General features: G+C 41.1%; 1 protein-coding gene across 5 annotated transcripts in view; it reads right to left on the reverse strand.

Annotated features, from left to right (window-relative positions):
* Positions 1–15547, reverse strand: part of DPP6 (dipeptidyl peptidase like 6) — a 767813-nt gene that overhangs the window by 572988 nt on the left and 179278 nt on the right. For 2 of the 5 annotated variants that reach the window (XM_054021146.1, XM_054021147.1), the window contains exon 1: positions 11550–11877. The exons of 2 other annotated variants lie outside the window; for them this stretch is intronic. In XM_054021146.1, the coding sequence (XP_053877121.1) occupies positions 11550–11747 (198 nt within the window). In that variant the 5' untranslated portion in view covers positions 11748–11877. Of the gene's footprint in view, positions 1–11549; positions 11878–15547 lie in introns of those variants that run through there. One more of the 5 variants, XM_054021139.1, reaches the window with a different exon arrangement.

Consider the following 15547-nt stretch of genomic DNA (forward strand, 5'->3'; position numbering starts at 1 on the left):
CATATTTGCTCCCATTTCTTTTCTCCTTGACCTTTTCTCATGTTATAAGCACGTGACTTTTAACCCAGGCAACACTTCCATCTATCAACAGCCTGAAATGTATGTTTACATTCACCAGGGTTAACCTTGTCACTACACCACATTAACTCGTTTCCGTCTCTGACAACTTGCAGCATGTTCTCCACAGCCAACAAGCCACTTGCTTTTATGACACATAGCACTTTAACAGCCAAAGTACAATAGTCTGATAACTACTCATCCAGCATCATGTATATTCTTATTATCTGCTACATTATCCTTATCTAATTGCCTGCACTTTGGCTCATTCTGACATTTTCAAAGCTACAGATGCTTATTAGTGTTCCTTAGCTAGAAGAACATGTGCACTGTAGTGATTATCCACTCATGGCACTGCATGTGACATGCAGCAATGACTGAAAGACCTTTAACCTACCGCAAGCAGGGCATAATCAGATATTTGGGGGATTAGTGATGCTCTGACAAGTGTTGCTTGGTACAGAATGGGTGACTGGACCACAGTAGTATCAATGGAACAATATCTTCATTTCTACAGATCCTTCTCATCCCAAAGGCAAAGCACTTTATAATTCTATATACAAGAGTTACGTCACCATGCCACTGAAGTGCAGACACTTCTGGGTCAAAAGGCAGCACTTTTTTAACTGTGCAGCACCACCTACAGGCCTCAGCTGAGATCTGGGCCCTGTGGTGTGAGCTGTCATGAGGCTTGGGGTACCTTTCCCAGACCTGAAGAAGAGCTCTGAGTGGTTTGAAAGCTTTTCTCTCTCACCAACAGACGCTGGTTCAGTACCTCACCCACCTTGTCACTCTAACACGAACAGATAGGAAGCCCCAATGAGTTTACATTCTAAATAGATGAGGCAGAAAGAGGAGTAATCTGCCCAAAGTGACACAGCAGATCAGTAGAGAAACCAGGAATAGAAGTCAGGTTCCTCAACGCCCAGCCCAAGGCTCTATCCACTAGTCCACGCTGCCTTCCTTAACATGTCACTGTATAAGTGACAACCTATAACATTTAAACTTCCATCTGTATTTTGAGTAAAATCATCTTACAGACAATAAAGCAGTCCTGGCAAAGCAGAATTTCACAAGGGAACTGCAATGGATCAGGTTATTGTGGCCTTAAACCATGGCTGTGTCCGTCTTCATTAATTGCAATGTTTGCAATGAATCACTGTATGTGTTTTGACAAGTATTGTTTACCCTGTGGTTTGCAGGCGAATGAAACAGCTGTTTCAGCAGAGACTGTATTATTAGAGATATAATTGTGAAGCACTATAGTACCCTTAGAATTCTCTTCAGGTGCCCCTTTTGTACCTAGGATTACAAATGCCTGACCAGTAGATACTGTGTTACCTAATATAAAACAGAGAATGACAATGAAGGACTGTATCAATAATGCTTTTGTACTCACTATAGCTAACAGCAAAACAATGAGAACTGAATAGAGACATGGTTCACTATAGGCCATTTATGGTTCTATAGAAACATCACTGTGGTTTTCTACAGCATTCCTATCTGCACTTTGATAGATGCCTGGTCTTTTAAGTGTCCTCTTTCTTTTCTGGTACCTAATAGAAGTAGGAGAAAAACAAGTAATTTTATCATGGAATCTGTAGCTAGAGGAACATTAGGAGAGATTTAACAATAAATAGCAATCAAATTAAGATGGGCAAAACTCAACGGGCTGTCGTGGGGTTAGAACTCATTTTAGTAATAAATAAGTAATAAAAATGTATTTATGTATAAACTCCCACAAATAAATGTCTGCAGCATAACAAGAGTAAAGGTCGCAAAGCATTTTTCCACTGTTTCCTTCCCATTTCACATACTTCTGCATTTCCAAATATTCAGCTTTTCAGAAGCAACGTTCATGGTTTAGTGCAGGGATCGGCAACCTTTGGCAAGCAGCCCACCAGAGTAAGCACTCTGGTGGGCTGGGCCGGTTTGTTTACCTGCCGCGTCCGCAGGTTCGGCCGACCGTGGCTCCCACTGGCCGCGGTTCGCCGCTCCAGGCCAATGGGGGCTGCGGGAAGCGGCGTGGGCCAAGGGATGTGCTGGCTGCCGCTTCCCGGCCCGGCCCACCAGGGTGCTTATCCTGGCGGGTGGCGTGCCAAAGGTTGCTGATCCCTGGTTTAGTGTCTGTCTGGGGCTGAACTTTCTTGGAAAGTTGGAGCAAAATGCTTTCAGTTCCTATTGACAAAACAAGAAAAAGCACAAACATTTTCTCCTTGTAAAAACATTCTAACCACATTTTTTCTTAAAAAGCAGCCACAGGAAATCACCTAATGTTTGAAATGCCACATGAATATTGTCGTCAATGAGGGCTCTATCCTGAAAGGCACTGAGCATGCTGGACTTGGCTCAGCAAAGCAGTTAAGCATGTACTTAGTTTTAAGCACATAAATAGTTTCAATGAGTCAATGGGGCTCATCATGTGGTTAAGCCCTGGGCAGGATTGGGTCCAGCGTGCTCAGTACCTCACTCGATTGAGCCGTGACAAATGATGTACTGTAGTTGACTAGACAGGGCACCAGACTGTGTCAGGAGAAATGGGGCTATTCAGGCTCTGCCACTGACTTATGCTTATCTGCATTTCTAAAGGGCTTTGAGATAACTGACAGAAGCAGGAATACTACTGATTAGTGTCTGCTTTGTTTGGAGGAAAATAATTTAAAAAGATAGATGTTATAAGCAATTAAAAACACACTTCTGAGCATGTTCAACAGAAATCTGCTAAGAATATAGCAGATATTCATGAGGATCCATCCTCTTTATGACATCTTGAACATTTAAGAGCATTAAATCATAGGCAGACTGCAAAGAGCTACAAAGGATCTCTCCATACTGGGTGACCGGGCAACAAAATAGCAGATGAAATTCAATTTTGATAAATGCAAAATAATGCACATTGGAAAACATAATCCCAATTATACATATGAAATGATGGGATCTAAATTGGTTGTTACCACTCAAGAAAGAGATCTTGGAGTCATTGTGGATAGTTCTCTGAAAACATCCACTCAACGTGCAGCAGCAGTCATAAAAGCAAACAGAATGTTGGGAATCATTAAGAAAGCGGTAGATAAGACAGAAAATATCCTATTGCCTCTATATAAATGCACAGTATGCCCATATCTTGAATACTGCATGTAGATGTGGTCACCCCATTTAAAAAAAAAGATATATTAGAATTGGAAAGGGTTCAGAAACAGGCAACAAAAATGATTAGGCGTATGGAACAGCAGCAATCTGAGGAGAGATTAATAAGCCTGGGACTTTTCAGCTTGGAAAAGAAACAACTAAGGGGGGATATGATAGAGGTCTATAAAATCATGACGGGAGTGGAGAAAGTAAACAGGGAAGAGTTATTACTCCTTCTCACAACACAAGAACTAGGGGCCACCAAATGAAATTAATAAGCAGCAGGTTTAAAACAAACAAAAGGAAGTATTTTTTCACACAACACACAGTCAACCTGTGGAACTCCTTGCCAGAGGATATCGTGAAGGCCAAGACTATAACAGGGTTCAAAAAAGAACTAGATAAGTTCACGGACAATAGGTTCATCAACGTCTATTAGCCAGGATGGACAGGGATGGTGTCCCTAGCCTCTGTTTGCCAGAAGCTGGGAATGGGCGACAGGGGATGGATCACTTGATGATTGCCTGTTCTGTTCATTCCCTCTGGGACACCTGGCATTGGCCACTGTTGGAAGACCGGATACTGGGCTACATAGATCTTTGGTCTGACCCAGTATGGCTGTTATTATGTTCTTATTTTGTCTGCTTAGCCTGAGCAGACAAAAAGCAAGTGCTCTAGGGCTACTAACGGGACAAGTTACATGAGAGAATGTTTAAGCATTCTGCTGAAACATTCACAGCAAAACCCTCCAACAAATAAAATAGCTCCAGGAACAAAAGAATATTCCAAAGCCAGTGATATTAGGTTTCTCTGTAGTTTTTTTGTTTTGTTTTGTTTGGTGGGGGGGGAGGTCCTGCATTCTGCAGGATTCTGAAAAATCTAAGCCTCAAAAGACAAAGTAAGAGCTAAGAAATAGCGAGGAAGGAAGGTCAGGTGGCATGAACAGCACTGGATTGGGATCTCAGGAGATCTGGGTTCAGTGCCTAGCTCTGCCAGAGACTTCCTATGTCACCATGGGCAAATCATTTAATCCTTTTGTGCCTTAGTTTCACTATTTGTAAAATGGGGATAATGATACTTACTTTCTCCTACTCTTTGTCAGCCTTTTCTATTTAGTTTGTAAGCTCTTTGGGGCCCAGCACAATAGTGCCCCAATCTCAAATGTAGGTGCTACTGTTATACAAACAAACAAATAAATAATAATAAAAAGTTCTTGCCTCAAAGTGCTTCCAAGCTAATAGACAAAATTAAAATTGGGGGATGGAGGACAGAATGTGCCCAGCCACTTAATGGGCATTCAAGTAGGGGTGCGCACAGATATCCCCGCCACACAACAAGCACAGAACAAGTGTAATACATTCACTCCCCAGAAAATCTTCCCAGATCGTACTATACGATTCTGTACCTATTAATATTTACACTCCATTCTATTTCATGGTGCATACTCATGCACTTCCAGTGAGATCCTGAGAAACTGACTATTCTGTGGACTTTTCTACTCATTTTATACACACATGGATACTGCCAATAGACCAGTAGGAGAATGTCAGATTTATTAGCATAATCTAATGCACATAGGCAAAGTGCACTTTTAACCCATATAACTTAGCCAAATGAAGTCCAATTTTCACTATACCAATAACTGGCATATCTACAATCTAAGGATTATGGGTAACATTTTCAAAAATGCCTACATGACTTGGGAGCCTAAGTCCTAGTATCTAAGTCACTTTTAAAAACAGATTTAGGTTCTTAAATCCCTTATGCACTTTTGAAAATTTATCCTATAACCCTATCAAATAAAAAGTTTCCATCCCTTTCCTCTGGGGTGTGAGAGATGTTTATTAAAAAGTAGCAAACATTTTTTCTTAGCAAACGCATGAATTTCTCCCCCACTCCTCCTGTGCTTTAAAATGGCTCAACCATTTTTGAAGAAACTTTGAAAATACCATTAGTCCCTGACAGAGAGAGCATGCCAAATTTTAGGCAAAATTATAAAACCTTCAGAAAATCATAAGCAACAAAAATGACCCTTAATAAATAGACAAGGTGGGTGAGGTAATATATTTTATTGGACCAAATTCTGTTGGTTACAGAGACAAGCTTTTGAGCCTACACAGAGCTCTTCTTCAGATCTGGGAAACTAACCCTTAATAAACAGAAACACATAGGTAACCCCGAACAAATAGATCATGACTTACTACAAAAAAATTGCTATGTTAAGTAATCTATGGCAAAATACTAAATTAGAGATGCTGCCACCCCTTGGTCACAATGTGAAAATCCATACGTCGAACTGCACTCTGCCAATCACATCCTGCAGGCCTTACTTAGACAAAAACTCCCTGTAAAAGCAACTTGAAATCATTGGGCTTGAAGGGGATCTTTACTAGACTGCAGACTGTAGAATCGAGCCCTTAAAGTACATTTATATAGATGATTCTACTCCTGCAGATTGTATTTCTTTAGTGCTCCAGGGGAGTTTTCCAAGCCTTTCTTGAAGCTCTGAGAATCCACTCTTCTCTCCCCCATTTCTTGCCTTTCACTGAATCCATGACAATGGAGAGCTGTATACAGCTTCATCTGGAGCCCGCCAGCGTCTTTCTTTCAGTCTGCTGGAAAGTTCCTTTAAAAGCAAAGCATAGTACTCCCTCCTGGAACTCTGTACCTTCTCTTCCCATTCCTCCCAGCCCCTGCAAGCTCAGGAGGAAGGACCTGAGCTGAGTACTCTAACTCGGTGAGATTCAAGTTACTGTGCATTTCACTACCACTAGAGAGATGAGTCAACCTCTTTGCATAGCTGTTACTGTGTGTTAAAAATATATTCTACCTAGCAGATTTTTAATAGATGCATAATAATACATCAAAGGCCTGATCACTGTTAGGAAGGCTTGCAAAACAGGAAGGTTAATTTTAAACCAGCAACAAAAATCATGAAGCCATTGAATTCCAAATATAGCAATTGTAAAGCAATGCATGAAAAACCCCTATTGCTGTAATTTTAAATTATCCAATGTTAAGTTACATAATGAAATATATAATTAACTCACATTCAGACAAATCAGAGAGAAGATTAACTTTATGAATGTATAATTATTATTCTTCATAGAACCAAACTGCATTTTTATTAATTTCAAGAGAAGGGCTGAACGAATCAATGGGGACCTAATCCTGCTTCCACTGAAGTTAGTGGCCTCAGTCCCATAAAGGCAGCAGGATAACTGCGCCCAACATCCTACAGCCTACCATGAATAGGCTGCAGGAGAGACTATTAGAATGCATCAAATACTGCAGAAAGAAAACTGTTGATCTGAGCTATATAGAGATTTTTGGGAGCTATATGGACTACTTCACTTTATACTGATTTATGACCACTCCAGAATATATAAAATAAGAAACATTCATCTGTTTGGGAAAGGACTGAGCCATTTCCGACATTTAAGTTGTTCTGCAGCTCTTGCATAACCCTTTATACAAGACTGACCTTGACACTCTCTTCTGGTAAGCAATAGCTTTTCCAACAGTAAAATAATGGATTGAAAAATAATACTTTTATTGCATGTGTTAGCAAATCTGACATATGAAGTGTCAAATATTTCCAGGGGCTGTAATATTTATAATATTGTTCAAACAAGCTGAACAATAATAAAACATGTAACCTTTGATTTACTTCTCAAAGCAGCAATCTCAGATCTTTTTATCTTCTATTTACAACTGAAATGATCACTTTGTAAAATAGTCTCAGTCTGAATTATCAATATTGAAAATTATAAAACTACAATATAGCTACATTTCTTTTAAAAATTAGCATCAATTTATACAACGAGGCAAATATTCAAAATACAATTGAATGAAAAGTATTCCACATTTCAAAGTAAAAATGAGAGCTACTTTATTTTGATCCAATCCTTTACTCAGGCAAAAAATCCCATTCAGTCAATAGGAGTTTTACCTGAAGAATAAATGAAAAAGAAATGCAGCATTTGGCTCTTTATACAGAAAATCTATATGACACTTCAGTAGAAAGCTTTAACACATAATTCATCATCAGGAATTTAATTTTAAAAGGATTACTGTGGTTATCATTTTAATAGTCAATGCCTTATGAAATAGATCAATATTCTGTATTACAGAGAAGTGCTCAATTGCTTATGCACTTGATTAATGCATTGTTATCATCACAGTAATTAAAAGGAACAGGGTTATACACAATCAGCATGTACATCTTACTCAGCACCTCCTGGCAGTTGCCTGCAAAAATTAAACTCATTAATCACTATGACTCCAAAGAAAAGAAAGCTTAGGAAAAATGAAAAAGCTCTATTTTATGTGGAGGGGGGGGGGAAGAGTCTAAAGCCAACATCTAGAAAGATCTCCTGTTTACATGATAATATGGAAAGCATGAATCTCAGAGGGAAAAAAAGGTGATTATATTGCCAGAACATAAATTAATACTCTGCTATTACAACACTCTGGACTTTGGTTACATTCTTCACAGGTACTGTACCATATTCCAATAAATTACTTTGAAAAGGCACATTTATAGAAAAACTATTATGTCGTCTGGGATATGTTTACATGACCAGTCATTTTTTACAGTTTTAATAACTGGCCAACTCAGTACTTCCACTGAAACCAATGGGAGATTGACTTGTGCAAAGAGAACTGAATCAGGGATCTAGTTTAGGGTGATACAGAAGTATAACAAAATCAAGAACAAATGTCATAAACTTATCAATATTTTACTCAGGATGCCCCAAATCACTGAACATGTTTGTTTCTTTTTGGTGTGCAGAATCAGCTATCAGAATTAAATACTGTGAAGTTTAGATGCCAAAATACCAATTGCATCCAGACAACTGTGATTTTTCATTTATAAAAGTTCAAATTCCATGATGAAACTCACCTCACTCTCATCAGCTACTTCATGGTGGGATGAGGCGTTTCAATCTTAACTCTGACATTTCCTCATTTTTAATTGTGTGGGTACAAATCAAACTCTTTGCATTGCTTCAATACAGGTTTTTGTTTCTTATTTTAATTACATGCAAGTTTCCTCTAGTACTGAAAGTAATACATAGGAAAGGGGAAATATTGCATAAAAACAACAGCATGGATTGGAAAGGCCAGACCCCTGTCTTCATCTCTGTCTTGTATAGCACTGGGGAATGTATTGATACTTAAGAAATACTTGATAATAATTGACCCATAAAAACCAATCCGTGATATAGAATGCAGAATAAATATCTTTAAGGTATAAGAACCTTATGATCATGATTAGCCTTTTCAAAAAAACCTCTCAATCTGCCTGATTATTAAGCACATTATAAAACAATTTAGTGGTTTTTAAAAAGAAATCTTAGCTATATTTTAGTTGAAGTATTCCCCCCTACACACACACACACAAGCTTTTTTTATTATTATTATTTCCTACCTCTGACTTAGAAACTGTTGAACTGATTAATTTGGAAAAGAAAAAAAATCCTCTGCTGGGAAAAATATCTTGAATGTTCAGTTTCAGCCTCAGGGTGAAATTTACACGAGAGATTTAATTCTCTCAAAAGGGGTTTATCATACAATCACGGGCAAGCTCCCCCCTAATTACAGACAGCAATATCATATGCCACTACAATTCAAAAGAACTGCCAGCAGCCAGTATTCTCTCTCTTCAGTGTAAGTAGATTCTGCAAATATATATCACCAAATCACACAACCTTTGCACTTCATGCACCCAGTTTTGTCCTTGTGCCAGCCTCACATTTTGTTTTCCCCTTAGGGATTTTATGCCAAAAGCTGCATTAATTTGTCCTGCAAGAGCCTTATTGCCGCTGTCATCCAGATATTCAGCAGCCAGTTCGGTTGCAAAAGGGAAAAAAAACGTTCTGTTTACAAGGAGTGTTCAATGGCCAAGGTCAGAAATCTGCCTAGTGTATATCTGAGCACACTTCCCAGACTGACAACAAGGCACAACAGAGCAATAAAGCCACCAGCTTCCGTTTGAATTGCCCAGTGCAAAGCGAGAGAGAGTACTCATTCCCTGGCAGAGTTGAATCACTCCAGGACCTGGGACAGCTCCCAAAGTCACAGCTCTCCAGAGGGGAAGTGTGTGAGAGCCCGCGCGTGCGGGGGAGGGAGGTGTATAGAATAATTTGTGCCTCTGCTTCTTGGAAAAAATATATTTTCAGAATTAAATTTTACCACCTTTAAGGTGTCTCATTATTCCTACCCTTAGCACAACTAGTTTCCAAAAACAAATGCCGATTTACTGTACAGATCTAAACAAACCGAGGGTTGTTACCTCAACTATTCCTACCCCAACCTGAGTCAGAAATATTCATTGTATATTTCTACAATAGTCACTCTAAAGGCAAATGTCATTACTTCCTTTCTGGTTACATCTTAACCTTAACTACGTGAATGATTCTCTAGGGAAATGTATGTGAAGTGTATGAATCAATTCCGTTTGCATTGCAGTTCCCAAGCGCTAACTGCCTGACATGGTACACTTAACTCTCGCAGTCAACGGCCCAGTTCTTTTTCTAAAAACATAAAATAAAATAAATCCGTTTACAGTCTAGCAACGTGGTTTTGGAATTAATCTGAACTGTTTGTGCACATAAATAACCTATATTTGCCCCCCGCTTAAAGGGAAAAGGCCTTTGCAATGCAGACTTTTGTTATACAGATCACTCTGCTGATGAGCCTAACTTTGGAAAAGAGGGTTTGTTTGGTTTTTTTAGAGCAGTGTCAGCAAAAATCATCTGCACGTTAAATTCCCTTTGTTTCTTGGCTCGACGCTTTTGATGATCAGACAAACAGTTCTAGACATCTGTCCTATTGAAAACCCACAAAGATACGCTCCAAGCTAAATTTAAAACAAACAAAAATCCAGAGGAGAAAAATATTCCGGAGACCAATAACAGAAAGCAGCAATTTCGCTTTCTCGTAGCGACACCTAGAGGCCAATGGGCTGAAGTTTCGGCACATTTCCGCTACAGGGTCACATCACAGAGAGCCCTCTGGAGATACAGTTTCAGAATGAAAAGTTTTTAAATCAACACTTAAAAAAAGTCTCGGGTGTTTTTAGTTTGTGCGTCCCGCCACCCCTGGGAATTGTGTGTCGTGTTTAGGATGTTAGTGAGGATTTCACCAGTCACCGGGAAAAGTAAACTCATCTCCAGCTACCTACTGGCCCTTGGAATGAACAGAATGGAAATTCTGCCGGAGGATTTCAGACCAACTTTCCTCTCTGCTAGAAAAACTTAGTCCGCTTTACCTGCCACAAAAAGTCTTCATGGAAGGAAGAAAACAGGGCAAAACCAAAACCCCACAACTCCCTTGGCTACAGTACCCCCCTCAACGGGGATTTCAGGGATTCAGACATAAAACTACGTTCTGAGTTGGTACTTATAAGGGTTATTACCAGTGATTTTTATCATTAAAACTGATCACAGCTCCAAACCTACCTTTGGGGAAAATAAGTATTTTAATAGATAGAAATATTATTCCAAAATTGCAGCTACTTTCCCCCTTGCCGTTTTTACACACACACACACACACACACACACACACACACACACACACACACGTCCCTTTACAAATATAATAGCATGCAAGGCTGAACTAGTCATGGGGAACCATCTGTTTGATTTTCTGTCTGGATCTTCTTCCGGGGCCCTCCCCTTTCTAACTCTCCCCCCTCCCCCCCAAGAAATAATCGATCCAAGGTGATTTAACTCTTTCCATCCAGGAGTCCCAGCAGCAAGCCAGTGGCCTGGATGAGTCATTTGTTACTAAGGCAATATGCAAATGAAACCCTTTGAAACCGCTACTCCCCGCAGCCGCGGCGGGAGGGAACGTGCAGGGAGCGAAGTTTGCATCCAACACGTTCCCGGGGGCTCGCGTCTCATCGTGTTGTGTCATTATCCAGGAGTTTCGAGCAAAACCAAAACAAAAATGGCCGCGTCGGATGCGAAGTTCTCCCCGGCAGGGCTCTGGAGCTGGGCAGGAAGGACAAAAGGGGGCAAAGCGGAGCCTTCTGCCCCAGGCAAAAACTTCCAGCCTCACTCGGAGGGGCATGGGTGCCGTTTACACGGGCGGTTTCCAAACGCACCCAACCTACGCATGTTGCACAGCAGCCCGACCTTCCCCACCCCACTCATTCCCAGAGACCCCAGGAGAGCGGGAGCCGAGGGGGTTTGGGGGCTTTACATGGCCAGTAATAAAGCACCATCGCTGGCCTTTTGCGGGGAAGCGGGGCGCAGATCAAGACAGAGAAGGCAGCCAAGCGACCTCCGGACACACACACACGAGACACACACTCGGACACACAGAGCAAAACCCAAACAAGGCTGGGGGCTTACATCTTCCTCCTCGGCGTCACTCCGGGGCTGGTACTGGAAGCGGGCTCGGCTCTCCTGCTGTAGCGGGCGGGCGGTCTGGCCGGCAGCGCTGTTCTCCTCGGTGCACTGAGCCCCCAGAAGGTGACTCGCCTCGGGTGGCGCGGGGAAAGACCGGGAGGTGTTGATCTTCCCACCGAATCTCTGGTACAGTGAAGCCATCAAGTCAATCCAAGGGAGGGGGGAGACGCTTTGGGGTGTGTGTGTGGGGTGAGGGGGTTACAGCATGCTACACACAGGTGAGCTCTGCTCTTCTCCGTAGCACATCAGTGGAGCTGGGGTGGAGGGCAGAGCGAGGAGGGAGACCGCATATTTATTTCTCTCCCTGGCTTCAACAGCATTGGGGGGGGGGTTTAAAAAAAAAACAAAGAACAGGCCCCGGGAATGTTGCACCAGCCAAGGTTGCAAGCCACCCAGATACGCCGAACCCCCGCTAATGGCGCCGGAGAGGATCGGTATTAAATGGGGTCCGGGGGGTGTGCCTGGGCAGCCGGGGGGGGGGGGTGGATCGCCAGCTGTCAGTGCCTCCCCGGGATGGGCAGGCGTCTCCGAGGTCGCATTCCAGGAGTGCCACAGAGCGCGCGAGCGGAGCAGGCTGCAAACTGGGAACCTCATTCAAAGCACGTTGCACTTCTGGGGAGGAAGAGCGGGCTGCTCTCCAGCCATCTCCCTGTGGCTTTTCGGGAAAGAACTTGAAAAGGAGCAACAGACACCTGATCGCAGCAGAGGAGGCAGGACCCTGCGGCCGGGAGCAGGGAGCCAGACGAGGTTTCTATGCCTGAAAACCCAGCTCGGCTCACAGCAAACTCCCAGGGAGGGGAAAAAAATCAGAAGGGGGGAGAGGACGAAAGCGTCGCCTGATGCCACTGGCTGCGAGCTGCTTCCCCAGTTTCAGTGAGCTTTGATTTCTGGCTCCAGGCAATGAGCAGCGATCCCTCTGAAACGAGCGGAGGGGAGGGGGGGGGGGGGCTTTCCCGCTCCCGCCCCCACCCCCACGCTCTTCACGATTTATTTTATTTTATTAAATCGAGTATATTGTGCCTCATACTATTTTTGTATTAATTCATTTTGCTGCATTAAAACGTGCTTCAGCGCCCCTCTGTGGAAATCCACCCGAACTGTGCTCCTCGCCAGAGGAGCCTGCGATAAACAAATGGGAACTGCTTGGGGTGGGGAGCGAATTGGACTGTGAGGGGTTCTCGCTCTGTGTGTGTCACCACCCTCACCACTGTTCAGTTACAGGGCAAAACAATACGACCTGGCCTTCGTGCGGTGTTAATTCCAAGGCTAAATGGGGCCACTAATTAATGCACTTTTACAGCTAATGGAGGAGAAAATGTGCACACGATTAAAGTGGGCACGGGGGTTTCTGCAATTGGTGTCCAATGTGATTACTTTGGCAGAGGGTTACAATTCCTCTTCTCTGAGCATCAGGCTCCTGGGTTTCCATAGCAACAGATGCTTAGGTTTTAAAGTCGGAGGCCAAGGAGAAAAGGAGCCAGAGTTGCAATCTCCTTCTCTTCCCAGAAGTCGTCTTCTTCCCTTTGATAGCCAAGTGAACCAACCCCTATAGGAATTACCCCCTTTTAGACAAGCAACACCCAACATATACCATGCCTGTCCATTCCTAGGTACAGATCACTCAAGCTGTTTAGAAAATCCTTTCCCTCAGTTATAGTTCAGGGAATGAAGCCCATGGAGAAATCATTCATTTTTTAAACGCTTGGATCTTACTGAAACTTTTAGTGTGATTACAAAAATAAAAAAAGATAGATGGATGATGAGATTAACAACTTAAACCCTATAGTTTGAAGAAAAAATTAAGCAGTTGTGCAATTAACCTGCTTTTCCTGTTAAAACACCAGTCTGATCATAAATCACTTTATACCCAAACAAATTTCATGCACTATTTTTATGTCTTCAAAGTCAGGGATGGAAAGTCATAACATTTAGATGAAAAGGAACCCTTATCTCATGGGGGGGGGGGGAGAGAACACATGCAGTGCTTCCTTCCTGGCGGCACTTGAAAGAAAGAAATAATCATTTTGATCTTCAGAACTTAGATCCTGACATTTAATTAAAACTAGAAGGTGAACTCATGACTCTTAGAAGTAAAGGTCTTGGTATGCATTCTACCACAGTTACCTAAATGTAACCAATGCAACTTTTCATAGGTCAGCAGTCCATCGGATTGATTCATAGTTCTGTCACCAGTGAACTGAACATTAGTCCAGAGTTCTTGTCAGTTTCCTCATTTAAATCTCATTATGATCACTGGAAAATTGCATGAACAAGTCAATGAACTCTCCTGGGATCTCATGACTAATTGGAACTATTAGCAACAAACAGCAACAAAAAAGGGTAACAACAAGAACCAAACTAAAAGGAAAAATAGTTTTGGGGTTTTTTAAAAAAAACAAGATGGGTATAAAGGAAGCATCAAAGGCATCTATAAAAAGGCAAAAATAGCACAGAAACCATGAATGATTGTATAAAAGTGAGAAAAATAACTGATGACAGAAAAAAGAAAACATATCTGGTCCAACACAGTTTAAAAGGGAAAGATTAAGATTCTTGAGCAACCCATATAATTTCAATAGCTTTCAAGTATTTTTAAAATTATTAACAATTGAGATTTCATGTATTCAAATTTGGACTATACCCACACATACAACGTAAATGATAATGTATATATATCTACATACAAAACACTATATTAAAAGAGCATTCAGATTGCAAAGTCAAATACTCAAAAGTTAGGAAATAGCAGGATTAAGGCCCTGATCCTGCACCTTCTTGTGTACAGGTGAATTTCTGTCCCCATGTGGAACCCCACTATCTTCAATGGGGTTCTCACAGGGCAGGGAATGCTGCCTGTTCACAGGAAGTCTCAGGGTTGTAATCTAAATTGACCATGCAACCTAACTTAAGCCCCCTTGTGCATATACATTATGATTAGGCTTGGAAGGATTAGATTTTTATCAGTAAATGTCAGTAAATATTGATTTCACTGTACACACAAAAAACAAAAATATTTCCATAAATACTAATTGAAATTTACAGACAGGCAAAGTAAGAAAAAATGAAGCTTGCAAACTTATTAGAGTTTAATTTATGGATATTTATTTGATATATTTTGACATGTGATGTTGACCATTTGTGTTTAATGGATATAAAGCTTTAACTTTTTGAATCTCAATATCTATCATCATTAAATAATTGTTGCCTGACCTCCCCTATTGTCTGATTACCCCCCAGAAGTGTTTCCACTGTGAAAATTTATATGGACAAAAATATAAAAATGCTTAAAAATAATCATCAATATTATCCATCACAATTATTAAAAAACTAAAAACTAAACTCTACCAAGACTAATTATGATATCTTGTCCATGTTGCAAAGCCAGGGACAGGCCCAGCACTCCCAAGTCCCAATTTAATGTCTGAAACAGAGTTCCCCTTTTCTTCTTTTAATTCTGTGCGTCATTCACTCTGTCCATCTGTACACTGAATGGCATTGGTCTGTGTATGTGGTTATGTAATGAAACAGTGCATCATAATACATATGCACCATTGCGGCATAGAGAGCAGGATAGATCCCCCTCAAAAAAGGAAAAAGCGCCAGCATTTAAAATGTAACAGCCAAGTGGCAATAAATAACTCCTCTACAGACATTGCACAAATGTGGTTTCGTTGCAGAAAAAGAGCAAGTCAGATTGGGATGTTATTTTGGTAAAGAAAGAAATTTGTATTGTGAAATACATTTAGAAGTCAAACATAAAAGCTTCCAAAAAAATACAAATACTGAGATCTGAGGTATTTAATTAAATTAATCTCCTTCTTAAAAAATCCTGTCTTTCCCCAACATCCCCAACTGAAGACAAGAATAAAAAACAAATATGATTCCTTCCAAACACCTGCTGGTTGTGTAGTCTAGGATACAATATTGTATACATAATACAA

This window comes from Malaclemys terrapin, chromosome 2 (genome assembly GCF_027887155.1).
Source record: "Malaclemys terrapin pileata isolate rMalTer1 chromosome 2, rMalTer1.hap1, whole genome shotgun sequence".
Classification (NCBI taxonomy): Eukaryota; Metazoa; Chordata; order Testudines; family Emydidae; genus Malaclemys; species Malaclemys terrapin.